Source organism: Conger conger, chromosome 6 (assembly GCF_963514075.1).
Source record: "Conger conger chromosome 6, fConCon1.1, whole genome shotgun sequence".
In the NCBI taxonomy this organism is placed as follows: domain Eukaryota; kingdom Metazoa; phylum Chordata; class Actinopteri; order Anguilliformes; family Congridae; genus Conger; species Conger conger.
In genome coordinates, this window is record NC_083765.1 from 35,011,213 (window position 1) to 35,038,861 (window position 27,649).

The 27,649-nt window shown below is 41.0% G+C and overlaps 1 protein-coding gene across 5 annotated transcripts; it reads right to left on the reverse strand.

Moving 5' to 3' along the window:
* Positions 1-501: 501 nt before the first annotated feature.
* Positions 502-26,333, reverse strand: LOC133131152 (helicase with zinc finger domain 2-like). 5 transcript variants are annotated; one of them, XM_061246334.1, is made up of 20 exons: positions 26,110-26,333; positions 23,628-24,642; positions 21,459-21,642; positions 21,185-21,292; positions 19,839-20,386; positions 18,521-19,156; positions 16,218-17,037; positions 15,762-15,837; positions 11,753-15,236; positions 11,507-11,592; positions 10,963-11,103; positions 10,188-10,352; positions 9,462-9,603; positions 6,693-6,809; positions 6,346-6,538; positions 5,544-5,693; positions 4,597-4,814; positions 3,896-4,047; positions 3,211-3,387; positions 502-2,807 (listed from the first exon to the last, which is right to left on the reverse strand). In XM_061246334.1, exons 2-20 carry the CDS (start codon positions 24,605-24,607, stop codon positions 2,668-2,670), a joined length of 8,517 nt encoding a protein of 2,838 aa, XP_061102318.1. In that variant the 5' UTR covers positions 24,608-24,642; positions 26,110-26,333; the 3' UTR covers positions 502-2,667. The 5 variants fall into 5 exon arrangements, 4 of the variants coding, with proteins under 4 accessions (XP_061102318.1, XP_061102315.1, XP_061102316.1 ...); XM_061246331.1 differs by lacking the exon at positions 3,896-4,047 and having other exon boundaries at positions 2,670-2,807; positions 4,602-4,814; XM_061246332.1 differs by lacking the exons at positions 502-2,807; positions 3,896-4,047 and having other exon boundaries at positions 3,274-3,410; positions 4,602-4,814.
* Positions 26,334-27,649: the final 1,316 nt, after the last annotated feature.

Genomic DNA, 27,649 nt, shown 5'->3' on the forward strand with positions numbered 1-27,649 from the left:
TTCATAAAATATAAGAAACCATGATCAAAAACGACTTTAGGCAGTTCATTTAGATGTTTTTATATGAGCCGTGCCTGGTATAAGCTTTTAGATGTACATAGCTGCCAAATTTACTTGCTGTGTCTCAACCAAAATAGCCAGGGAATTAGAGCATGGTTTTTGGAATATTTTGTCATTTTTATTTCATGAGGTATTTTATGTAAAAAAGAAAATGGTAAAAATCTGAATTTTCTGGCATATACATATGTTATTTTTTAATAAATATCAATAAAACAAAAAATTGGAACACCTTTGTAATTCCCCAGCTATTGAGTAATTTATCACATTGAAATAGAAAAATGAACTCAGCTAGCCACAAGTCTGTGTAACATAGCAACAGGTGTAACGAACAAGCTACGGACCAAATCAAACTACACGACTAGCTGTTTTGGCTTAGTAACTGAAGGTTTGCCTTTAAACCTTTCCACTTTGCCCCCCTAGATACATTCAAATACAAAACAATTACAAAACATGTTTTTATATTGTAGCGCTGAAGATCTCGATTTCTAAGTCAGGGACCAACCCAGAACTATGTCATATTTGTGCAAAAACTTGATGTCAACTTAGGCAAAGATATCGACAGGCATTCAAATTCCATGAGTTTTCGCAAAACTGCAACCAGATGTCCTCAAGAGTCCCCAAATCTCTCTAAATACAACACATCCTTAAATCTTTTGACAAGACACATGAATGATCAGAAATGCTTATTTTCTTATCCTAAATATAAAGAAAATTAATATTCACATGTGTTTTATTCACATATATGAGTATGTTTTTCTGAAGCATGCCCAAATATATCAATATAAAAAATATATCGTTTTAAACAAAAAACTTTTTTAAAACAGTTGTAGCTTCATAACCAGGTGGCATATTTGGTTCCACAAATATGTCTATATCAAATAATTTGCAAAACAAACTTATATTTCTACCAAACCAGAAATATGTTGGCTGGACGTGCAATAAAAGAGAGCGGAGAAAAAATATTTCTATCATACAAAAAAAGTTTGCCACACGGGGGCAAAGTTGATAGGTTAACATTTCATTGGTAAAATGATATACAGTAATCTGAGGAAATGTAGCACCCTTTACAAAAGTAAGTTGGTGAAAAACTGATAAATAATACATAACCAATGTTGGTAACTGTTTAATTCCACGATACACCATGATCTCTCATGCCTTATTCCTTGATCTTTCTATCTTGTCCTCACCCACCCAAAAAAAAACAAAAAAAAAGGAAAAAGGCCCTGTGCAAAGGTTTGGGAACCCTGTCAGTTAGTACTTTGTAACTCCTCCTCGGGCAACTATAACACTTCCAGTAGCCAGCTAAGAGTCTTTCAATTCTTGCTTTTGGAATTCTTCCATTATTCCTGGCAGAACACCTCTAGCTCAGAAATATTTGAATGTCTCCTTGCATGTATAGCATGGTTCTCTCCACAGATTTTCAATAATATTTCAGTCTAGGGACTGTGGTAGCCATTCCAAAACCTCCATCCGTCTTTCCTGGAGGTACTTCATGGTTGATTTTTCATGGAACCCATATTTGTTAACACCAGACAGAACAGCCACTGCAGTTGAATACTTTAGAAGGCATGGATTGACTTCAGAATAAAAAAAAAATGGAATCATACTCACCTGACTCATTGAAGCCCTAACGAGTCAATACAAAGTTTTTTTTTGCCATCCACTGTGAATGTGTTCATATCAAATATTACTCATTAAAACCAGTGTTAGAAAGTAGGTTGCAACGCTTTCACTATAAAGTGACAAATTACAAAATAAAAAATCTACAAAATATAACTGAGTAGTTGAAAATATTCCAGTACATTGCATGTTTCAAGTGGCATGTTTCCATAGCACCGAATTTACAATAAGTATATTTCAAAGCCACAGTGGGAAACACGTGCTATACATCTGCTGGATACATAGTGGCACTAGGTAACTCCAGCTTACCTTAGTGTACTGGTCCTCACTTCTGGTCCTGGAGAGCCACATGGTGTACTTTTGTATATTCATTTTAGACTTTTAAAAAATATGTTTTAATATGTTAAAACAGTTAATTACATTATCAACTAAAATTATCAACTAGTTTTTGTATTTCAATTGGTTGCGGAATTTGAGCCTTTGAGGAGGATCTCTTCTGGATTTTTTTTTTTCTCCTAAATTCAAAGTCAGTGTCCCAGAACTAATAGTGATAGTATAGTAGTGAACTCAATTATGATGTTACATAAACATCCAAATGTCAGTTAAGAATATTCACATCACATATTTGTGGGGACAACTGCCTAAGAGGTCTTACGGTTCAGCATTTACTGGAGCAGATACTGTTATCCAGAGTGACTTTCACAGATTATATTTTTACAATCAATTTATACAGTTGCACATTTTTATTGAAACAATTTGGGTTAAATCTCTATCAGAATATCTGGAAAATGAACATAAAATAATGTCACCTTCCTTTAGGTGCATTTCCAAACACCTTTTCCCAAGGTCAGGGAATATTTTTCCAATATTTCCACAACTATAGGGAAACTCCTGAGGCATCAAGCTCAGCTATGTTTTAAGATGCTACTACACACACAAACAATAAACAGTAGATTTAGGTATCATACCATTGATAAATGATACAAGTCATTTCTGTTGTTTGGATTTGGATTTCCCTATGGGGTTGACTTGGATTGCTTTTGCTGGATCCACCACACATTCTTGTTTCTGGTAATGTGCCAGCAATTTATTCCAGAGGGCACTGCACTTCAGTAAGTGCTGGTTTCCTGTCAGGAAATGTTAGGATGTTATGATAAATTAAGAGCACTGCACAAATCTAATGCAAAATATCATTGAGCACGAATTAAAATTGAGATTTTCATAGGAGTGAATTCATTACACAAGTAGTGAACTTAGCAGCTTGTTGATTTTTGAATTAACACTTAAGTTTTATGATGTATGAAATAAGTTTCCTAATGGAAAGATGAAAAAGTTGGCATCCCATAGACTCCCATACTGCTACAAAAGTGCATCTAAGGTGCTTGCAGCTATCTGTCAAAATGCATCATTCTCATTGATTCAGCATGCATCATGAATGATACAGTAAGTTTTTACATAAGAACTATTTTGAATGCAGAGGCTTTATTAAGGACTTAAGTGACATGTAAGTGTGTTGGTCCAGTACAGTACCTAGGATACAGAGGCCATCCTGAGCCCTGGTGATGGCCACGTTAACCTGGTTGGGATCTGTGATGAAGCCCAGCTGCTTTGACAGCCATGCTTTGGTGGGCCTTGGAACCTGTCCGTCAATCTCTGAGCGGGGACAGGACCTGACTGTGGACAGGATAACATAGCGCCACTCGCTTCCTGTAGACAAACAGACGTTATCCCTGCTGATGGTCAGTCATACGACTGTAAACATACACAAACACATACACCCATGCACTAATAAACAACACACGAGTGATAATTGGACTTTTCCAATTAGTCACATACATTCCTATACAGTCAGTGACCAGTGCAGTCATTTCTGCAAGGTAAAACTAAATGTATAAAAAATCCCTTTTTATCTGCTTTTTAACCACATGTGAATTGTGAATTACAAATTCAAAATTATGGAGTACAGAGTCAAATCAAAATGTCTTTGTCCCACATATTATGGAGCTGACTGTATATATAATCTTCTAAGATCTTCATACATTACATTACATGTTACTTGGCTTTTACCCAAAGCGACTAACAGTTGATTAGACTAAGCAGGAGACAATCCCCCTGGAGCAATGTGCGATTAATGTGGGGCCTTGCTCAAGGGCCCAACACCGATGCGGGCCCCAGTCATGTACCTTAACCACGACACCTGAACAGAGTGATATACCTTGACTTTTCATAATGGTACACACAGCAACACCCTTAATGTGATTCTCAGACAGGTTCTTGTTAATCTGTGACCTCTGGGCATTGTAGGGTGTCAAGATGGCAATGCTTGTGGGTTCAATACCAGACTTAGAGATAAGCAGCTTGCAGATTACAGATGAATGGCAATTGCCTTGTTCTCATCCTATTTAGACCATCTTGTAGGTCAGCTTATTAAGTGTTACTTTATCGAAAATTACAGGTGAGGTAATAATTTGTATGTACGGTAATATTTAAGCACTATTCTATTAATTATTTTTGGATGAAACAAAATCATTAAATTTTAAATCAATTAATCATAATTACAAAGCCAGATACACAGTCACATTAAGTTTAATTCAAATAAGCCATAAAAGAGGTTTGACAAAGTTTCCAAAACAATAGGATGAAAGTAATGTTCTAAGAGCCCAAGATACATAGTATACAAAACATGAAGAAACTGCATTGGCAAAGAGGAACAGTGGTCACAAGGTGAAGCTCGCTGGCAGGATCTTATCGTGGCAACACCATTGGCTGATTAGATAATCATATGAATAAGTACGTATACAGGTGTTACTAATAAAGTGCTCAGTGAGTGTATATTGTTTGGTGTTTCCCAAACAATATATGTACATCAAGTATCAAGTTGTTTGTGATGTCTATAGCAACAATAACATGATGATACTAACCGCCTGCTTAGACTCCTCCACATTCATTGTAGAGTTTTCATTCCCTTTCTCTGTGGAAACCACCAGCGTTTCTTCTTTCCCATCCACTTGGCCGAACAGTATAGCAGTAGGCTTCTTTGATGGAGACAGCAGGACACTGGTCTCACGTTTGGCCTTGGTCACCAGACAGCCATTGTAAAATGTCTCAGAGGGAAATTTGCATATGTCCTCATGCTAAACAAACACACACACACACACACACACACACACAAAAAGTGAGCAATGAATAAAATAAAGAAATAAAATTAACAGAACATGTGAACCTAACAAACACATGACTTTTCCTCCAGTACTGTAAATCACTGATATCATACAATTATTGTAAACAAGGTTTATAAAACAAGGCTTAGCCGGACGCTCATGTAGCTACAGGGGAGTATGTGTGGCAGAAACTATATGAAAAAAAATGTTAAGCTTTTTGCTTTTTCTCATGTTATTTGATCAATGATACTCACATAATATTTATCACTACAACAGCATTTTTATCTAGCAGAGGTAGCGACGTAGCTATTTGCTTAACCTAGGTAGCCAACTAAATTAACATTACCACATTAAAATGAGAAAGCTATAGCTACCCAGGTAACATGGGATCCAAACTAGTGAACTATAGAAGATAATGATTAGCTAACGTTATATTAAATGATTGACTAATTTTGTATGGATTTCCTAGCGCTGGAATATAAGTTACAGGGTGAAACTTCTCTTATCAAGTCATCATACCCAGTCACAATAGCTCAGAATTCACACCCTGCAAAGTGAATGTCCTTTTTTTGTTCCCTTCTTATATCTTTTTATCATTTAAAATGGGCCTGAAAAGGACACAACCTGACCTGCTTGCCAAAACAGGCTATATCTTCAGCTCATCATAAAATGTGAACTGGGATCTAAAGAGGGGAACAGTACCATTCTGTATTGGGTGTCAAGCATTGTCGCCAAATGCCCATAGGACTCAGTTTGGTAGCGCTCAAATAGAGATTTCTTCATGCCCAGTGTCTTGACCAGGTTGCATTGAACAATGGGCTGAATTTGCTTATGGTCTCCTAGCAGCACAATCTGAAAGACAGAGGAGTAGGCCGGTAATCACTCAATTGCCAAAACCGAGAGTAGATACTACTATCCCTTCTTTTGATTTAACCTTATTTTAAGCCCCATGGAGATACAGTATACAATCTATTCTGCAACGAGATTGGGCCAAGAAGGTCAGTATGCACAGAACATGAATACAATAACAAACATCAGTTACAGTACACAGAATTAAAAAAAGAATACACAGTTAGAAAAAACACATACTTTCAGCGATGCTTCTTGAATTATTAAGTCTTTCAGTGAAACAAAGCACTCTAAACATTGTGTTCTGAATGACCAAAGAGCCAGGAAGTCAAAACCTTCTCACTCTTGGTAAATGGACAAAGGATAGAGCTGGGTTACTAGCACGCAGGGAGAACATGCCAAGCATACAGGGCGGCCTGTAGTGTAGTGGTTAGGGTAAATGACTGGGACACGTAAGGTCGGTGGTTCTAATCCCGGTGTAGCCACAATAAGATCCGCACAGCTGTTGGGCTCTTGAGCAAGGCCCTTAACCCTGCATTGCTCCAGGGGAGGATTGTCTCCTGCTTAGTCTAATTGACTGTACGTCGCTCTGGATAAGAGCGTCTGCCAAATGCCAATAATGTAATATAATGCCAGTAATAATGTAATGTAATACCTGTTCCGGCTTGTGCGCAACCAGTGGAATCAGAGCCTCGGGCTCTGTCGCCATTGAACACTCATCAATGAGAATCTGCCGGAAGTTCATTGTCTTAAGGAGATTTGGGTCTTGGGCAGCCGCACAAGTGCAGAGGACAACATCATGCTTTCTCAGTTCATACTGGCGGGCTTTGTTCAACAGTTTCCTGTAACTGAAGGAAGAAGAAAAAGGAGTACAATTGAAATATGTAACTGCTGCTACTCAGTTCAGCAATTCACCCAAAATGGAAATGAAATGCGAAACTAAGTTACTGCTGATCCTGAGAGAAGTGGCATATGGATTAAAAAGACACATTTTCACTTTACCTGGCTATTTCATCATCATCAATTGTGCCTTCTTCTTCAATTCTGCTTTCAAAAGACAGGATTTCATGGGAAAATGGATTATCTGTTTTCCGGATCAGATAGCGCAGGGTGATGGATCTGAAACACATTTGTGAACTGTTCTATGAAAAGCAGTCTACTGCTCGAAAGAAAGAAATACCACACTTACCTCCTCCCCCAGTGCAGGAAACCTTGGAGTGGTGATGGACAACAGGCTGTCCTTCTCCAAGAACATCGCTATGGTGACCCGGGCATGCAGGCATCTGGAGAATCCGTCCCTTCCTCCCCACCTACTCCACTCAGCTCCTCGTACAAGCAATGGTCCTGTCCCGTCTGGACTACTGCAATTCTCTGCCGGCTGGCCTTCCAGCATCCGCCATCAGACCCCTACAACTGATCCTACAACACCGCACTTGGTGCTCGCGTACCAGGCAATTAAGGGAACAGCCCCTGTATATATCCATCCATCCATTATCTGAACCCGCTTATCCTGAACAGGGTTGCAGGGGGGCTGGAGCCTATCCCAGCATACATTGGGCAAAAGGCAGGAATACACCCTGGACAGGTCGCTACCCACTGCACCACCCATGCCACCCCCCTGTATATATTCAATCACTTATCAAGATGTATGCACCAGCAAGACCCCACTGTTCTGCTACTTTGGGACACCTGGTGCCTCCCCCTCGCCACACCTGCACTTCTCGCTCACGACTACTGTCTGTCCTGGCCCCACGGTGGTGGAATGACCTCCCTGTGGATGTCAGAACGGCAGTCTCTGACCTCTTTCAAGCGCAGACTGAAGACTTCAGGCTACACCTTTCCCTCCCTAACTCACCACCATGATTAGCCTTATATATGCCATAGACTATAATGGCACTTATATAGTTATATAGATATTGTTGTGTTTTGTATTAGCTATTGCATTGTTGTACTCGGGGTATTTTAGCTGCCAACTGTGGTATGCTAGTTTTCTTCAAGGGTTCTGATTGTATCTGTATGGTCACACTAGGACTCGGAACCGTACTGTCCTCTCAGGTCCTCTTCACACTTGTACTTGTGCTTGATCTGCACTCTGGATAAGAGTGTCAGCTAAATGCTAGCATGTAATGTATATCCAAAACGTTCGGTTTTGTTTTCATCTGACCGAAGCACCGTCTTCCAGTCATAATTCATAAAGCTGTCTTTGTGCCACCCTTTTCCTGGTATGGAGGTGCCATTTTATGTATTTGCCAGACCCGTAGGGACTGGGCAACAATCAGGGTTTTCCATTAGAGTGGCTGACTTATTCTTGTTTACCTTGTGCATGCGCAAGATGGGTTGTGGGATTGTGGAGATTGCAGAAAAGAAATCAGCGTCTCAGTTAAAATTACATAGTGGTCTTTTAATTTGAACACCACAAGTACTATACATTTCTTCTCTGTATGAAAAGCTGGCAGTTTTTTGCGGTAGCCCACAGGTAGCTTGGTTAACAAATTAAAGTGTAAATATTTGCTAGCTTTTGAGTTTGCTGCTGCAAGCCTTAGCTAGCTAGCTCGCTTGCTTGTTAGGTTTTATCTGGGAAATCATTCAATATAATGACAGATAAATGTTATCTTCAACAGTTTGCTAGTTTGGATTACATGTTATCTAGGTAGCTATAGCTTTCTCAGTTAAACTGGGTAATGTTAGCAGTAGGTTAGGCAGTATACAAATACCTAGACTAGCTGAGGTTAGCTACCTCTACACATCAAAAGATGTACCAATAAATGTACCAATAGATATTATGTCCATTTTATATTGAATGTTACAGCTGATTGGTCAGGGTGCAGGTTTAGATTTTATCACACACCTAGCAGTACTAATTCATTTATTCCCATTCATTACCTCAAAATTAAAGCCCCCACCAAACTTAATACAAACTTGTTACCTCATTTTTTTATAATTTATGAAAACAGAAATTGATGGAATGACACATTATAGTTCCTACAGACTGAGATTAACTAAATTAAAGTGAAATTGTATTGTCTATTTAATTTCGTTTGATTTTATCTACAATAATTGTTAGTGGTGGCAATAATTTTGGCACCTCTCGTTTTCATAAGAAATGAGATTACTAAATGAAAAAACATTGAAACATGAGATTAAATCTATTGAAATCAAAGTATAGTTTTCCTGTATGTTTGAACATAAAATATAGATCATTATCCTGGTTGTTTATTATATGCAGCCTTTTTTCTCCATTTGTATTAAGGATGTCAATCATTCTGGAGACCACTGTATCTTTGTTGGAGAAACATATTGTGAGAAATGTACTTGTAACTGTTTTCTTTTCTTTTTTTTTAAACAATCAATATCCTTTTAATTGTTTTTCCACCTGCCGATTTGCTGTAGAGTATCCTGGTCACAGTAACGGGTCTGTCAGCTAATGAGTGACACTGTCCCCAGTGCAAAGAGAAGCAAAGTGAGAGATAGAGTGCATCCAGATACTCAGAAAATGAATCCTCCTTTCTCCACTCATCTCCCCCCTACTCTCATACTTCTGGAGAGGAGATGAGGTGGTAGTGGGGGAAAGGAGGAGACATTTTCCAAGTATCGGAACACACCATAGGTAAGAGGTGGAACAAAGAGCTGATGCATGGTCTCACACCTTCTCTACAGTCATTATGCCTTCAGTTTAAGGATGGAACAGTGGGTTCTTGAAGGTCCTGGGCGCGTGCCAATATTTACGAGAAGTATCCTCTTTTCCACCACGCGAGGGAGCTTCGTACATACCTCAAAGCTTCGTCGGGCTTCTCTTCACGGAGAGACTTGCGGCACACCTTCATACGGCTCCCCGGGTAGGGAAACTCAAGCATCTCCATCTGATCGCTGCAAACTCTCAGAGCTTTCACATCTTTCAACTTCAGGAGTTGCTCTGTAAAAAACAGCAACAATTGATATTATTTCAGTTTTAGTGAATAATTTTGAATGGCCCAAAATGTTTTGCCCTTTCCCCTATGCTGATCTTCTCTTCGTTTTCCCTGTGTTATGTATTTCTTATTTCGTTTCCTTGTTTCCTTATCTTCTCACTCTGGTCCTTGTTTTCCCTCTCTCCTCATTATGTGTCTTTGCTCTTCACAACCCATATAGATTTCCTTCATGTCTTGCATTCCTCTCACCTGTTATATTGGTTTGCTGGAATATGACCTCTGCCTGCCTTGATCTACCTGTTATTATTAAAGCCTGCCCTTACTCTGAGTTCCTGAGTCTGCCTGACAGTGATAAAGGACATTTTTAGATAAGTACATACATTTCTCACGCACACATTGCACAGAAAAACTTCCCGGAATAATCTAAATATACACTAAAACTGAAATCAGAATTTTAAATGCCAGAAAGTTAATTATCCCTTTAACAGTCTAAAGCTAAATTTAGTTGAGTATAATCTACTATAATATTGAAATTAATTTGAAATCTTAAGAAAAAACCAAAAGAAAGCTCTAAATCTAGGACTCCTACCAGCGACAATGTCCACAGATTTATTGGAAGGGCCACAATATAAAATCCCATTCTTCTTTTCCAACCCCTTCTTGTTATGGGTGTAGTGACCTGTGGCATCAGCTTTTTGATTCCTCGTAAAGAACCAGTAGACAATATGGATCCCAACCACTGTTTTTCCAGTTCCTGTTGAACAAAAACATCCAGTCAATCAAATGCATACACTGAAACCGTACTGACACAGCACACACACAGACAAACCGTTGCAGACAGTGTCTGAGAACATGCTCGCAAATAAAAAAGGTTGAGAACCACTGCTATAGACTACCAGGCCAAGGGATCTCTGCTGTCCTGGAGGGCTGCTGCTTCAGATTTTTGTGGTTTCCGAAAATGTTGTATACTCTTGAGATGACAAATGGAACGATAAATGGCATAGGTGACGGTGATGATACAATTTTATAAAAGTGGTGTTTATTTAATTAAAATACGGCTGTTTTCTAATCAAAGAAACACAGCTTTTAACAAATTAGAAACGGCAATTTGTTAATTTATGCATTGAGTTTGCATGCAATGTTGTCGTTTGTTAATTCCTGCTAAGTTTTCATTATTAGACGTGTTTGTTTGATAATAGTAAATGTGGGACAAATTAGCTTCCATAGCAGGATGTATAATGTATAATAATAATAATAATAATAATAGAAATCATAATCATAATCATAATTATAATAATAATACTAATTCTTATTATTATTTATTTATTTATTTTTCATAAACCCCAAGCAAACTGTGTCTGTACCTGGTGGGCCTTGTATGAGTGAGAATGGCATCTCCAGCGCTTTTTTTATGGCAGCTTTCTGGCTTTCATTGAGAGCAGATAAGCTTGGCAATTGACCATCAGAAATGTCAACATTCTGTGCATTATTTTCAAACACTGCACCTAGGGGACAAAATACATTTCTAATTTTAATATAAAATATAAACAAAAACAGTTTTTTTGCACCATTCAATAATCCCTAGATTGAGCATGAAAATACCAGGGTATCAGCAGTTTCTGAGATACTCAAACCACCCTGTCTGGGACCAACAATCATTACATGGTGAAAGCCACTTAGATCACATTTCATCCCCATTCTAATGTTTTTTCTGAAAAACAACTGAACCTCTTGACCGTGTGTGCATGCTTTTATGCATAGAGTTGCTGTCACATAATTGACTGATTAGGTATTGTATTTGCACTAACACGCTGGTGTACAGGTATACATAAGTGGTAACTGAGTGTACTTATTTACTGAATAAACATTTACAGTGTTACTCATTTTCAAGACCATGCTCAGATTTACTTGTGTGAAATGGTGTCTTGCCCATGGAGATGTTTTTCACAAGTTCATTAGCACGAACCAGGTTGGCAATGGCATGCTCCCTGAGACTGTAAATACAAATGCATACATATATATACATATATGAAATGTGAATTTAGTCAAATATGGCATGTTTAAAAAATGAACATTGGTCTCATAACACAATGCACAGAATTTCAGTAGGACATTTTCTATATATTTGCAAGTTTAAAGATTTTTGGCACTTACACGCAAGGTAGATTTTTGGGGATCAGTTCCACTGTGAACACTGTATTCTCAGAGAAGACTAGGGTGTTCTTCATGGACAGGTGGTTGAGGCTAAAGTCAATCTGAATGCACAAACGCCTTCTTGATGCTTCATCTTCTTTGGTGGTTACTCCATGGGCTACCCATGTAAAGGACTGGGGATCCTCCAAGTTCAAGAGTGGGGAAATCCCATAAAAATCCATTCCTTCGCACCCATTTACCATTTGGTCCCTCAGTCTAATACACAGGAAACAGTTCTTGAGGTCACATTCTATTGACCATTGCTTCTTCTGTTCCAGAGACAGGTAGAAGTAACCATTTGTTTCATCCTTCCATGTGATTTTCACACCTTCAAGAACAATGCTGTCATTTTCTGCCACTGCATTGTGAGCTGTGTCCACTGCACACATTGGTCCCCAAATTTGCATGTACTCCCTGTAGCTGCTGTACACTTGCTTTGATGCCTTGAGTGCTAGGTTGGAAAAGCACATGACTGGGTTCTTTGAGTGCTGCAGGCAAATATCAAACTGTGGATGAATGTTCAGCAGCTGCACTGCGGGGAAGGTCCGACCACGGTTTATGTCCGTACCCAGCTGTACAGGGAGACTCTGTCCAACCTTCAGCTCCAGAGAGAGTTCAGTGTAATGTTGAAACTCGGGAGGTCTGCATTCCCCCTCCTTCAAACATCTACTTAAGCTTGGCTTGATTTCTCGAACATAGTAGACAACCTTCTCCCAATCCTCTGCCCTGATAGCTGAAACAATGGACTCCCATGTATTTGCCTGGACAGGGGTGATATGGCAATTTAGCTTGACCCCTTTGAGTTTCGAGCTGATGTGGGAGTTTGTGAATGAATACACCCTTCGCTTCCATTTTAGTATTATGGAATGGATTTCTCCATCGCTCTCCATGAACTCTGGCTGATCTATTAGTTTGAGGTCCTTGAACTGTATGGACATTTGTGACGGTATGCCTTGGTTTATAAGGAAGGAAACCTGGAAGTGTCTTCTAGAATGCAAGTCATTCACAACAGCCATTATTTGTGCACTCTGTTGGCTTAAATAGATAGTTGTGTTGAGGTTCTGCACAGCATTGTCAAATTCAGCCTTCCTTTTGCACTTTTCCATGTAGAGGGCACAGAACAGATCAATTTCTTTAGAAGTGTACCTGGGGGTGGTGTTCTCAAGGGCAGAGTGCAGCAGCCTCTGCACAATGACATCCATGTATCGGCGCATTGGAGAGGAAGCCCAGGTGTAGGAGTCAAGCAGCAAGTCGTGGTGACCTACTTTTGACTGGGACGTGGATTTGGAGCGGTGGATGTAGTTCTTCTGCAGGAGGCTACTAAATTTGACTGCTATAGGTTGAAGCTGTGGGTGGATGTCGTCAGCTGTGATAAGGTAAACCAACATGTGAAAGTCCCTGTTTTGTGCTGCAGCCTCGAATTGCTTGAACAGGGATGTGAAAATGTTGAACTCTGTAAAACTGTCACGGGCATGGCATTGTTCTGTAGTTTCACTGTCTACCTTGTCCTCTTCACATTTTAATATTTGTTCATCTGCTGATTGGCCCTTGGCATTGTCATTGTCCAAATCCATATTCTCATTCTGAAGGTGGGAGAGATGAGCAGAGAATGGCATCAGGGCACTGTGTCTGGCCAACAACTGGCTCACCTCCTTAGGATCTGGGCAATCTTGACATCTCAGAGGGGTGAGACTTTTTGTCTCCTCATTATCAATCAATAAGTCAGACACAAAACTGTTATACATGATCATGAGCTCCGCTACCATGTCATGGGACATCCCTTTACCTTTACCACCCTCATCAGACTGTACATGTCGCACGTTGCCAGACACCCTGTGGTACTTGTGAACTTTAGAAAAGTGGTATACCACAGCAAGGCAATCCTCCCAAGTGTCAAACCTTAGTGGAACTCCACTGTTCACATAATGTCTTTGGAGGATTTTATCTGCTTCCTGGTATGTCATCCGTTTCTTTGACTTTATCAGGGATAGGGCAAATGTATTACTCATAATCCTGTTGCTTTCCTTTTCAATAACTACCATCAATGATATAGCATGACGCTCACATTCAGGAAGCAGGCTCAAATGGTCTTGTCTCAACGCTTCTGGAAACAAGAATGCTGGGTCTTCATTTACCCGGTAGAGCACATTTCCTTGGGTCTCTGCATATTTGTCTACTTCACTGCCCTTGGCCACAAAGCTTGCAACATCTGTAATGTGAACACCAATTTCATAGTGAGCTCCCAAATCTCTCACGCTAATTGCATCATCGAGGTCCTGCGATTTGATTGAATCGATGGTGAAGGTATAGGTGTAATTGCGGAACTCTTCTCTGTCTTTTTTGTTTTTCAAACAAACTTTGAAGTCTCTTTCATTACATTTAGGAGGGCCTTTGAGCAATTGGTATTCTATGTCCAACATTTCAAGTCCATCTTCTTCAGATCCTGTTTTCTGAAGCACCTTTGTAACAACTCCAAGGGGATACCGGCAAGGCTTGACCCATTTCAAGACTTCAACAACAAAAAGGCAGTTTTGCCTTAAATCCTCATTGATCTGGACATACTTATGTGGAAACCAGTGTCCGTTTTCTTTTTTCCGCACTGCAACATAATTGGGCTTGCCCTTGACAAAGGGTGCAAATATTTTGGGGGCACACTTATTGATGGGTGTCATTACCTGGGGATCGTACATGTCAATGGCGCAGACAAATATGGTTTGGGATTGCCCCTTCAGGACCCCCACCACTTTACCATTCCAAGAAATGTCATCATCTCTCAAGATCTCCACAGCAACCACATCTCCTGGAAAAGATCTGCCAATGTTATCTCTCCCTGTAATGCTAATGCGAAGTGTGGCCTGGTCTAGGGGTATAGCATACCCTGAGTCAAATTTCTCCATAATGAGCTTACAGCGCTTGAAGTCATTCGGCCTTGTCCTCAACAATAGCTCAATGTTGGTGTCACTCCAGTCTTCGGCTACAGTTGTTTCACCTGAGAGAGCCTTCTGGATAATCTCCAATAGTCCTTCTTCTGTGATGCCCACTTGAACATCCTTACCTTCGTCCAGAAGCTCCTGAAGAATGGAGTCCTCAATTCTGCTTACTTCTGACTCAGAGGACTCAATATCACTGTTGTAACCCTCCCCTGTTTTATGGAACTTGGAGATTTCCTTTACTTCTTGCTTGATGTGGTTGATGGTGATGTGCTTTGGGTTGGCACTCCCCTTGTCAATGCATTCGTTAATGTAGCACTTCCAGATTTTGGAGCACCTTCCAAAGTAGCACAGAGCAGGGGCATCACCAACAGCAACTACCTGTGACTGTGCTCTTGTCATAGCTGTGTTCAGCACACGTGTGTCTTCAAAGAGTTCCGGGTGTGCTGAGTCTGAGAGGAGCAGGCTGTCTCGAGTGTGGACCGCCGTCATCAAAATGGCTCTGAACTGCTTTCCTTAAGGAGAAACAAGGAAAATACGAAAACATTGTGATACACCATTTTCCATTTTAAATCCTTGAGAATGGTATTATATATCACCTGACCAAATATTATTTCACATTGCTTTAACATATACATCCCTAGGCACTGTATTGTTGCAATCACCTGACAACTGTAGTTACTGATCAGCTGTAATGATGGAATGTAACATGGACAGAATATCAAACCCAAAAAAACTATGTTTTTGAGAGTAAGCACCTGCAACAGTACCCTCCTGGTATATTGAACACCAATGGATTCATCTGTACTGCACAATTCACAAAAATAGACTTGTTTACAGCCATGAAACATTGATTTCACAAGTTGAATAAACAAAAAGTAGAATTCTTTGTCAGTGAATAAACAGAATTCAGCAGTATCAGAATCTCTTCTGAGATTTTATTCATACATGTTTGACTGCAAACATTCCACATAACAAAGCTGTTCTCTGAAAATGACTTGGCTGAAGTACTGTACATCTTAATTAAAATCCACAAATACCTTGTACATTGTATACAGTTTCCACAATCACGTTTCCCATTTTTTTTTTCCGCAGTTCACGCCTGATTAATTTAATCTGCAATTGTAATAAAACATTATTGGTGTACAGTCAGATTTCAGAGGACATATGGAAAATGGACTGCATTTATATAGTGCTTTTACATTTACACACACGGCAATAGACTGCAATGCAAGGTATTAATCAGCTCGTCAAGAGCTTCCGACTGCCAGATGAGCCGCCCTGAGCCTCCTGATGTCGCCCCAATAAATTTTGCCACAAAATAATTCAGTTTATACTGTTCAATTGCAATCGCATGGCTCAAGGCACACATTTGCTATGCCTTTTGATAATGCTAATTTGAGAGTGTCAATTTTAGTCTTCACTTTAAAGCAAGTTATTTCCAAAAACAAGCAATGGTTCATTTGACCCAAAAACTTGAAACATCTTGTCCATACCTGACCATATTCTTGTGAAAGAACACAAATAGCTTGCTGCTCTTGTTTGCCCCATTCGGGTGGCCATTCTTTGAGTAGTTCTTCCACTATCTCCGCCACACCTTTGGCCTCCTCGGCATTGTACCAAGACATAGACACCTTGTCCCAGGAACAAGTTCCACGAATGTGGTGGAACCTCAGTGGGTGGAACCGAGGGTGCGACGGAACCCTGCCACTGGCTTTTATGACTTCATTAGTCCTGACATCAAGTTTGCCAAAGTAAAAGTGGGTGGCAATGAAGTCCACAATCACTTTTGTGCAGCGATAATTTTCACTGAAGATCACCTTGCTCCTTGAGGCTGCTTCACCTTTCTGTCCCTGGTAATAGTGGAAGAGGCGGTTGAGAAGGGTGTAGTCAGAGCTGCTGCGGCCCTCTGCTACCGAAAACAGCTTTGGCCCTGTTTGCATGTGGTCCCCAGTCAGGACCACCTTCGTCCTCGACCCAGCCAGTGTCAGGGGAATCAGGGCAGCACATTCCAACATTTGGGAAGCCTCATCAATCAGGATGTGGGTGAAGTAGCCAACTGGGAGCTTTAGGTCATGGAGGTGACGTGCCATTGAGGCAGTGGTTATCACCAATCGGTGCGAGTCCAGGTCGGACCTCTTCGGAAACAGGAAGGAGTCGTTGTCGGGAGCGACAAGACAATAGCCCAGAGTGATTTTGTCAGTGCTTAATATCGCCAACCCTTTCTTATTGGCTTTTATTCTGAGGGGGCGGGCCTCTGGGTGTCCACCCTCCACATAGTGATGGAAGTGATCTTTCACATACAGATCTGCAGAACTACAATGAAAGGTGCAGTTAGGGTAAGGACAAGAGTGTGCAACATTAGTAGATATATTTAATATTTAATATTTTTGTAATAAGCTGCTGTGGAACAAATCCCCCTTTCCACTGCGGTAAAATATTTCTGAACTTGGGAACTTTTTGCGGAACTCAGGAACTACCACCCCCTTTCCAGGGCTGGAGGAACCAGGGCTGCAGTCCAATCCTTAAATATTTTGCCCTCGCACACTTCCACTGGCCCCTTCCACTTAGGGGAATCCCCCTTTACAAGCCATATGTTTTACATTGTCCTTTTCAAGTGCGGTCTAATCCATTAGAAATGCAATTGAAGTAAACTAAGTAAGTCCCAAATGGCAGAATTTGTGCAGTGAAATTGCCCAGAATGCTTGGCTGTATCCCCAAACTTCCTGTTTCAAAAGTTTAAATTCCCCCCTAGCGTACACTATCTCCTGGGACAAGTGATTAATTCGTCATATCTCCATTTTAATTCTGACAAGTAACAATTTCAATTAAAGATGTTTTTTAATTCCTCACGATTAAGACAAATTTGATAGCTGAAACTAAGATATTACAAGTCAAAATACGAATGAAGATATCATGAACTGGAGTGGTGACTAGTCAAAATTACAGTGGAGATATCTCTAATTTGAGTTATGACTAGTTAAGAGATTCACGTTTACCTTAGTAGATAGTCAAAATTGAATTGTATATACACTCAGTGAGCAATTGATTTTGTATTTATTAATTTTGTTACTTTTGCTTACCTAAAAATTAAGTGGTCTGATACCAAAAGTGCTATGTTCTAAGTAGTTTAACACATCCAGGTGTAAATACCAGGAACATTCGTAACTTTTGTCTTGTGCTCATCTTTTTATCTCAACCCCAAATGTATTCAGTGTATTGTAAAAACAAAGGAATTGGCCTTGCTGTTCCAAAACTTTAGGAGGGGACTGTAGAACTGCAGGAAATAAAAAGTAAACATATACGTAGCTGTAACTTATGCTATATAAAATCTAGAAGATAGAAGATCCCTGTATTAGCAGCTTTCCCTCTACTCCTTTCTAACACTAAATCATGGCAAAGGGCTGTTGGATGCATATTGGACACTGCAAGGATAAAGAAGGCCTTCAATTGAATACAATTTCCTGGTTATTGAAACCATTTATAAAGTACAATCTCACCAACTACACGATAGAAGGTACTAATGCTGACAACTAATTTCACATTGGACAAGCTAATTTCTACATTTTTGGCATTATTCTAGAAATCTTGAAATTAATCCTTGAAATCATTGTGCGATTGAAATCCATTGTGTGATGGTTCTATTACTCTTCCATACATTTTTACTGGCAGGAAGTAATTTTAAAACATTTTGCACTGTAGTTCAAAGTTAAAAACATTACTACGTTTTTATCTTTGCCAACAATAGATTGCCTACGCATATCTCAGAACTCATGGGTGTCATCAGTACCGGTTTTACCTGTTTGTGTGGGTGCAGATCAGAACTCTGGTACAGGGCTGTCGGAGGAGTTCCTTAATAGCTGTTGCCAGGGTGAATGTTTTCCCTGTCCCAAAGGGCCCATAAATTAGCACAGGGGCTGTTGGTGTCTGTTCACTGGCTTCCCCTATGATCAGGGACATGGCAGCCCTTTGCTTGACATTAAGTTTGAGTTTGGGGAATTCCCCACTGTAGTCAGGGATGCTGCGTCGGTTCAGCTCTGGCAGGACACGCTCCACATCTGGAAGAAGGTCGACTGCCTGATGCCACTCGCAGAACTCAAGGCGGTTTAGCTGGAATTGAATATCCATGGGGCACGACTCCTCCTTCCGGAGACTCAGCTCAGAGCAGCAGGCTCTGGAGAGCAGTAGATAGATTGTATCCTCAGTGCTGGCCTCCAGGAGCACCCGCGCCTCGTACACCTTCTTTCCGGCAGAGGGAGAAGGGGCCACAAGGGCAGAGCCAACAGCTGTCCGGAGCAGCTGGCCCTCCGGGGTCTGAGGCGTGTAGGACAGTGGGACCGAGGCATAGAGCAGTGGGAAAGGGACGGCCTTCATCTCAAACGGAGAACGAGTGATGGTGTCAGACAGCGTGACAACGACACTCTGCAGGCTGAGCCTGGCGTTGAGAGACAAGACATTTTTTTGTGAACCGCAATATACACGGCTAAGTCAAACCACCTCAATGGTTATTTCACAAAATTATGAAATGCCCATTGATTTTTCACTGTGACAGTACACATATGTTTCTGCATTTGTATATAGATTTTTTAAATGCACGTCTTTACATACAGTGCGGACCAAAAGTCTGAGACCACAAGTGAAAATGCTTCTATTCTCCCTTCTTTCCTAATTTAATTACAATTGATATCATCAGCATAACAATTAGAGCAAAAAAGTTTAATCTTCTACATGAATTTCAGAATTTCTTAGTATTTGCTATGTTCCCCGTTTGCTTTAATGGCAATGGGCACTCCAGCTGGCATGGACTCCACAAATATCTGCATGTTCTACAGAGCATCTTGTGATGTTACTGAATGCTTGGCTTTTGTCAGTCTTCAAGTGCCCACATTAATGTTTAATGGGACTGAGGTCAGTTTTGTGCAGCATTTCTTGCTGTTCTTTGGTCTTTGAATAGTGCCTGCAAAGCTTTGAAGTAACTTTAATTTATTTTATAAATGTTTTAAAACCAGATTGTCAATGTGGTCTCAGACCTCTAGATCCCACTGTATACGTATACCGCAAGACATTTAGCTGAAAATGATAATGAGCTCATTATGGATCTCAAATTTCCTCATTACCTGGAAAGTACCTCGTCTTGTGCCAGCTCCTCTCTATACAGGAAGCTGTGCATACTTTCCCTGTAGTTCTTCCGGGTCAAGGTAACATCACTTATCACAGTTGCAGGGCTAAAGGTTGGGTTCAGCCAAGGAGGTTTGTACTCCTTAAGCAGCTCTTCCGCTGCCTCTGTTCTATGCAGACAGGTGACTATGATCCTGTTTCCCCTATGCCAAGGTTCTGTCCTCAGGGGGCTAGGGAGGGGAGCAGTGGGAGCTGGGCTGCCGCTCTGACTCATGTCTTCTGCAAGTTCGGGGAAGATCTGCCTCTCACCTACATGCACCTGGATCTTCTGCAGCAACACGGGCCTTGTGTCAAAGTCTAGAGCCAGCCACTGCTCGTAGCGTCCTGGACAGTCAGATGAGAAAGTGACAGGAAGGGTGTAGGAGGTGCCTAAGGTGCAGAAGAGGCTCCCGTCTGAGTAGGCACAGGGGCATTTGCTGGTGCTGTCCCCTAATGTGAATGCGGCCCCCGGCTCCTGCTTCAACAGGGCAGCAGCCTTCAGAGGCCTCTGTGAGGGAGAAACAGCAGCAGTGTTATGCCAAAGAACAGTGTCATGCTGAATAACAGTATCATGTTGAAGATCAGTGTCATGTTGAAGAACATTGTCATGCTGCAGAACAGTATCATGTAGAAGAACATGAGGGATGAGGCACTGTTCAATGAGTTTGGAGGTATTTGATTAAACTTGAGCAGATAAGGTTCTTTTGTACACTTGAAAATTAATTTGGCTGCTGCCATCAGCAGTTACATTATCAATGAAAGCAAGTGAGCCGGCACCTGTAGCAGCCATACATGCCCAAACTATAACACCCCCCCGCCACCATATTTCACAGATGAAGGGGGTTGCTTTGTTTTTTGGGCAGTTCCTTTTAGCCTCCACACTTTGCTCTTGCCACTCTGATGCAAGTCAGTCTTGGTCTCATCTGTCCACAATACCTTTTTACAGAACTTTCAGGCATTTGGGGTTATTCTTCATTATGGCAAGAACTCTTCAGTCATCTTGCTTTGCCTACCAGCCCCATTGCAATTACCAAGCCAACCAGTGCTCTCTTTCTTCTTGATGATGTTCTAAACAGTTTTATTTCAGTAAGCCTATTATTGGGCCAATGTCTCTGGCCATTTTTTAATGTCTATGACAGTTTTTGTTTTCTTTCCCAGTCTTGTAATGGCTTCCATGACTGCCATTGGCACAACTCTGGACTTTTACAAACACCAATAACAGTATCATGTTGAAGAATAGTATCATGTTGAATAACTTTGTCATGCTGCAGAACGGTATCATGTTGAAGAACATGTTAAACTGTACCTCAGAGTGTATTGTGAATGTCCACTTTACTTCCAATTTCTTCTTCTCACTGCTTAAATGTAGCTCCTTATCGCAGGTGACTGTAACACCCTCTACGTCTTCAGACATCTGTTAGAAAATAAAAAGTATGCACAAGATGTATACTCCCCATAAATAAAATACCTGCAACAAACTAAAACATTAAAAACATTTAAATAACCAAGGAAAATAGTAGGCACTAAAGAACTAATGGAGAGAGAGAGAGAGCGCTAGAAATAGATAAATTGATCCTCACGATGAGAACTTCATTGATGCTCTCCCTGTATTCCATCAGCAATTGGTCCCTGTAGGACAGCAGGCCCTGCTCCTGGGCAGCCTTCCTCTTCCTGCGAACCATCCTCATCCTCAGGCACCATTCCTGGAGCTCTTCAATGGAGTGGGCTGCTGTGCAGTTCTCTCTATATTCACAGGTGTCTGGTCTGTAGAGCAGTTCATCATGTCAGTCTGTGTGTCTACTGTAAGTACCGTTAGCTGTTAGTGAAATGGTTTAGATGCCTCTTTATTTATTTATTTTTCAGATAGCCGGGCAAAGGGGTAACACAATGTTTGGAACGGTTAATGGTTTTTGTTAAATCAAAGGTTTAAATACAGAGATGGGGACTGGAGTCGCACATACACTCGATCCTACTCGTCAATAAGGACTCGAGAACAATAAGAGTCTGCCAAATGGCATCGTGAAAATGACGAAGTGAATAATGTCACAGCCAGATATTCTTCCTTCGTTAAAAACACACCCAAAGTCGTTTTACGCGCCACGCCGTGCGTTTAGTTGCAACGATAGCAACACCCTACGCTGCATTCTTGCAGCATAGCTCGCTGAGATTATCTACAGTTCCGCATGTTGTGGCCGTTGAGTTCTAACAATTCAGGCTCAACGAGCCAAACAAAATGATTGCAATTCGCAAAATGTGGAGAATTAAAATAGCAACACCCTGCACTGTATTTCTTTCAGCATAGCTCGCTGAGATTCGCTACAGTTCCGCATGTTGTGGCCGTTGAGTTCTAACAATTCAGACTCAACGAGCCAAACAAAATGATTGCAATTCGCAAAATGTGGAGAATTAAAATAGCAACACCCTACACTGTATTTCTTTCAGCATAGCTCGCTGAGATTAGCTACAGTTCCGCATGTTGTGGCCGTTGAGTTTTAATAATTCAGGCTCATCGAGCCAAACAAAATGATTGCAATTCGCACAATGTGGAGAATTAAAAGATCCGCGAGCAACCACGTAAAATTTTGAAAAATTTGAAAACTCATACGAAAGCTAAGTCAGTTTATGTATATTGTATCCAAGCAATTGAAAAAAAGTGTTTAGAGTTTAGAACATTTTTTGATTATCCGTTTTTAGTTTTGTGTCAGGGCGGCACGGATGGTGCAGTGGGTAGCACTGCCGCCTCACAGTAAGGAGGTCCTGGGTTCGAATGGCCGGGGCCTCTCTGTGCGGAGTTTGCATGTTCTCCCCGTGTCTGCGTGGGTTTCCTCCGGGTACTCCGGTTTCCTCCCACAGTCCAAAGACATGCAGGTTAGGCTGATTGGAGAGTCTAAATTGCCCATAGGTGTGAGAGTATGACTGAATGGTGTGTGTGCCTTGTGATGGACTGGTGACCTGTCCAGGGTGTATTCCTGCCTTTTGCCCAATGATAGGCTCCAGCCCCCAGTGACCCTGCTCAGGATAAGCAGGTTAGGATAATGAATGAATGAATCAGTTTTGTGCACACAGTTTTGAAAAATGACCTCAAGGTTCTGAAATTAGTGTCAAAGTGATTGTAAAAAACAACTAATAAACCAATACTGCAATCTGATTCAAATTTCAACACTTTGTAACTTCATCTACAAATAAAGTTACAATCATAATTACTGAGTCGCAGATGCAGATTATCCTAGTCCTAGACTAAATTTAATTGGAGATTATCCATACAAAGGTGCATTTAGTCAAAGATTAAGATTAATCTGTGTTTATGTAACCAGCCCCTATTTCGTTATTGACCATCATCTTATATTACAGCCCATGGTAATGCTTACATTATGTCACATGAGTCACACAGAGTTCTTAAAAACTGATTTATCAATCAGACCTAATGTTTTAGCAAGCCTTTCTCCAGCCATCTTGAGAAAGGTTTTGCCAAAACATTGGCTCAGGTGTGGTAGTTCATTGATATATGAATAAATAAATGAAATATTTTTGTCTGCCCCTGATAATACTGCTTCTTCAGTTGTCACACACTACACTTCTGGTTTCTATATCTTCAATTAGCATAGGGATCGTGATGAATTTCTATACTTTAGCTCAGAGACTTTAGACTTGACTTGAACTCGCGTTCAGAGACTTGAGACTTGACTTGGACTCTAGCTCAGAGACTTGAGACTTCGATTTGCATTTGATGAACATCTCTGTTTCAATACCTGTTGCACAGCTCAAAGGCTTGGCTGCACTCTGGCGGGCATCGGTGCTTCCACTCAGTGACAGGGTCTTCATCTTCGCAGTACCTCCTCTCGTGAGCGAGAGAGGAGCAGTGGCTTACGAAGCCATCCTGGGAGTAGAACTGAAGCTGGCATAAGGTGCAGTGAAACTGAGCCTGGGGTTCCTCTGCCGATTCCTGGGCGTCAGACTCGTCAAGTGCCGTGACTAGGTCATTCCGGTCCAGGCCCTCGTTCCTCTCGGCCGTCCACACGGCCATCTCTGCCTCGCTGTGAGGGAACGTGCACGCAGTCCGGCACGGGTGACCTCGCTGCACGTGCCAGCAGTGCCGGAACTGCAGGAATCGCAAGCCCAGGGGGATGGGCCGGATCTCGCTGAATTGTATTTTTTCGCCTTGACATCCTCCCACTTGGAAGAGGACCAGAGCGGGATGGAGGGGGTGACCGCACGCCTTGGCAGGGCGCTCAGGGGTAATCTGCCGGGGGCTGCTGTGGAAGCAGGCGTGGCAGAGTTGGAGGAAGTGGCCGGTGAAGAGGCTCTGAATTCTCTCTGCCACATCCAACTCCTCCTTCTCTTCTTCCCGCCCCTGAGCCTGGGAAACCAGGCCAATCAGCAAGCTGTGCTCGAGCCTGCTGTTTTTTAGAAAATTCCACACGGTTGCCTCCTCATCGCTTTTGGCAAAGGTGCAGCGCTTGCCATACTGGAGGCACTCCCCACTCTCCGCCGTGAATAAACACTTCACGTACTTTGCGGGGTTTCGGAAAGTAGGCCTGGGGGAAACATGCTTCCAGTCTGTTTCTCTGCCTCCTCTCTGCCTGGCCAGCAAGATGTTTTCACCACACCGGTGAGAAAGGTGGATGTCATGTGGTTGTTCACAGCATGATGCACATGCAACACAAAGCTCATGTGTCTGTAACAATGGACTGAGCACCGAGCTTTGCTCGCCGTGCCCAGTGTCGCTCATTGTCAGTGATACTCTTTGGTTTGTCTTGAAAGCATCTGAAAAATAAGGAGGTGGGAAATTGTTGAGAGAGAGAGAAAAATTAATACATTTTATGGTCAGGCTAATCAGTGGAAATTTACAAGTGGGAAATTCCATTCCTGTAGGGCAGGGCTGCCCAACCCTTTTCCGAGTGTACAGCCTTGTTTTATTTTTATTTCAACCATAATTTGAAGAACAGCAAAATGTAGGGGAGAGCCGGGTTGAAAGTAACACTTTTTTGTCTGATCCCATTTACTCCAAAATTAAGAGATAGAGATTGCATGCCGTATGACACACAACTTGCACATGTTCTTCACGATATCAACTGTAATTTTAATTCTAGGATTCATGAGTTTAACATAAATAGGCAGAGAATGGACCGAGTGCATTGTTACTTTTGTCCCTACCGAGCAGGACATAAGTAACACAGGAGTGGGTCGAAAGTAGCGGTAAACTAGGGGCATGCAATGTGTATTGTATCTCTGTTTTTAAGGTTTGTAATTGTCTTTACTTTCAACACATGTTCTATTAGACATAATTCCATGTTTGTATCAATTCAATAAATGCTATAGGTTCAAAATCCATGAAAATCAACCGTGCGTAAACATCGCAATGTTGCGCAACCAATAAAATGTTTTGCGATACAACATTAATCGGACTGAAATTCATTATGTGGGCTTAATACCTACACTGGATACTCGGATATAATGTATTTATTAAACCTGTCAATAAAAGTAGCCAATATCATGAGTTTGTGATGTTTGTAGACTGATTCTGTCAGTCATTATGTCAGTTGATTTTGGCAACAGTGACCCTGGAATGGTATCCTAACATTTAAACCTCTAGATAAAAGTTTGTTGTGAGGACTGACAACTTATTGAGCTGTCACAATTCAAATTTTTAGTCTAATTATTAAACAAAATTAAATTATTAGGTAGTTGATTTTGGCAAGAGAGAATGAACTAGAGGAGACAACACACTGCAGTCTTAAACAAGTAGCCTGAACAACAGGAAAGAACCATCTGGAATGATTAGTTAATGATTAGTTAAATTCCACCCTGCATTGGGCACCATGCAACAGGCAAGAGTAGACATTAGAAAGTGCAAACCAAAATATGTGATGGTGTTTCCCAAGCCTTTCCTAAAAATTGGGTGGTCTGATAGTTTTTTAACAAAGCTAGATAAAAATACCAGGAAATAAAAGCTGAAATTCGGATCTGTCATCGCATGTACATCTTTTCTTTTATTTTCCGATTTTTCCCGTTTTCTCCCAATTTGGTAGCCAATTGCAGAAAGTAGCTCATTTTAAAATAGTTACCATCGTCTAATAAATTCTGCAGATTTACTCATCTTTGGCAATTGATTGGATCAGCGCCTAATTGCTCCAGCTAATCTGTGATTGCTGCGAGGAGGTCGTCTTTTCAGGAATCAAAAAACACTCATTCCGTATTTAAACAATACGCCGCACTGCCAACTATACTCACCTCATGCACAGTGCTGGTTGGAAACATTGCGTTGTAGTTTCCTAGTGATTCAGCATCTTAACGACAAACGCTACCCCGGAAACTTCCTGCTCTCATGAAACAGTTTGTGCACCTGCTCTCAGGTTTTATACACGCGCTTGTACTCTGTGCCCGACGAAACTTAAAGGACCTTGTTAACGCCTGCCGTGCCGATTACCTTAGTGTAGCACCTCTCACAAAGCAGTTGTCACAGAACACTGGAGGCGCATTGCAACCAAAACGCACGTAACGTAACACGGAATTAACAATTAACAATTAATTAAATTTATCAAGCCACTTCTTACAGTAATATTAAAGCAACATACATTCTCACATTTATTTATTTCAAAGGAATCAACTGAGATATGCAGCCTTGTCCTGTTAAATGTACATCACATTATTCATTACATTCATTACATCATAACAAGAACTAAACATGAAACGTAACGAGAAATAGAACATAAAAACGTGGCGAGACTCGACTAACAATACGTGACATGACAATAACGGAACCAAGACAGTAACTAAACATTTCCCCCTTAAGCTGAATAACTGGTTACACCACCTTTAGCTGACGGGTGCGTGGGGGTTGGACCCAAAATGCACCACTCAAACAAACGGAGATGTGATTAAGTCCCGTCAGGGCTTTATTAGGGGATTGTCCAATGAGCGTAGTAGAAAACAAGCAAAAGCTCATAAGGTTAATCCAGCCAAAACCAAAGTACAGCACCGAGGGAGAAGGCGGTCTCGAAATCGGTACACCATGGAAAAAAAAGTCCAGTAACCAGGAAAGTTGGTTACTGGAAACAATTTCACATGACACGAGATGAACATTGAGCTTATATGCAGGAGTAGACAGGTGCACACAATTAGCTTGAGAGCAGCATGCGAATGGATTCACAAGTTAACAAGATAATTAGTAATCGTTAGTAATAAACCTATCCTGACCTAGCGTTAGTAAATTAGTCAATTACATGCACGAGAAACGTAAGGTAAACATGAACACATGTTTAGAATGTTAGTATTACCAAATCCTGATCTAACGTCAGTAGATTAGTAAATCGACACGGTTTTATTGTTAATGAAACAATAAAGGAAGCGTGAGCGACAGCAAGGGAGAGAGAGAAAGCATGAACGTAAGGTTTGCGGAATGACACGAAAAAGTGTATGCTAAACAATGAACGGGAAAATGAATAAAACTTAAACTATGACAAAGCAAGAAACGAACTGTGACATGAATAAACTATATAACGTGACATGATAAGATCATAACAAGAACTAAACATGAAAAGTAACATGACATGAAAATGAAACGTAACGAGAAATAGAACATAAAAACGTGGCGAGACTAGACTTGTCACGTTTCAGGTCTGTCTCGCCATGTTTTATGTTTATTCATGTTGTCTTAGTCACGTAGTGTCTTATCATGTATTATGTTAGTCTAGGTTCGTCATGTTGTTTAGTTTATTTCTTGTTACGATTTATTTTCTCGTCATGTCTAGTTATGTTTCGTTACGATTAT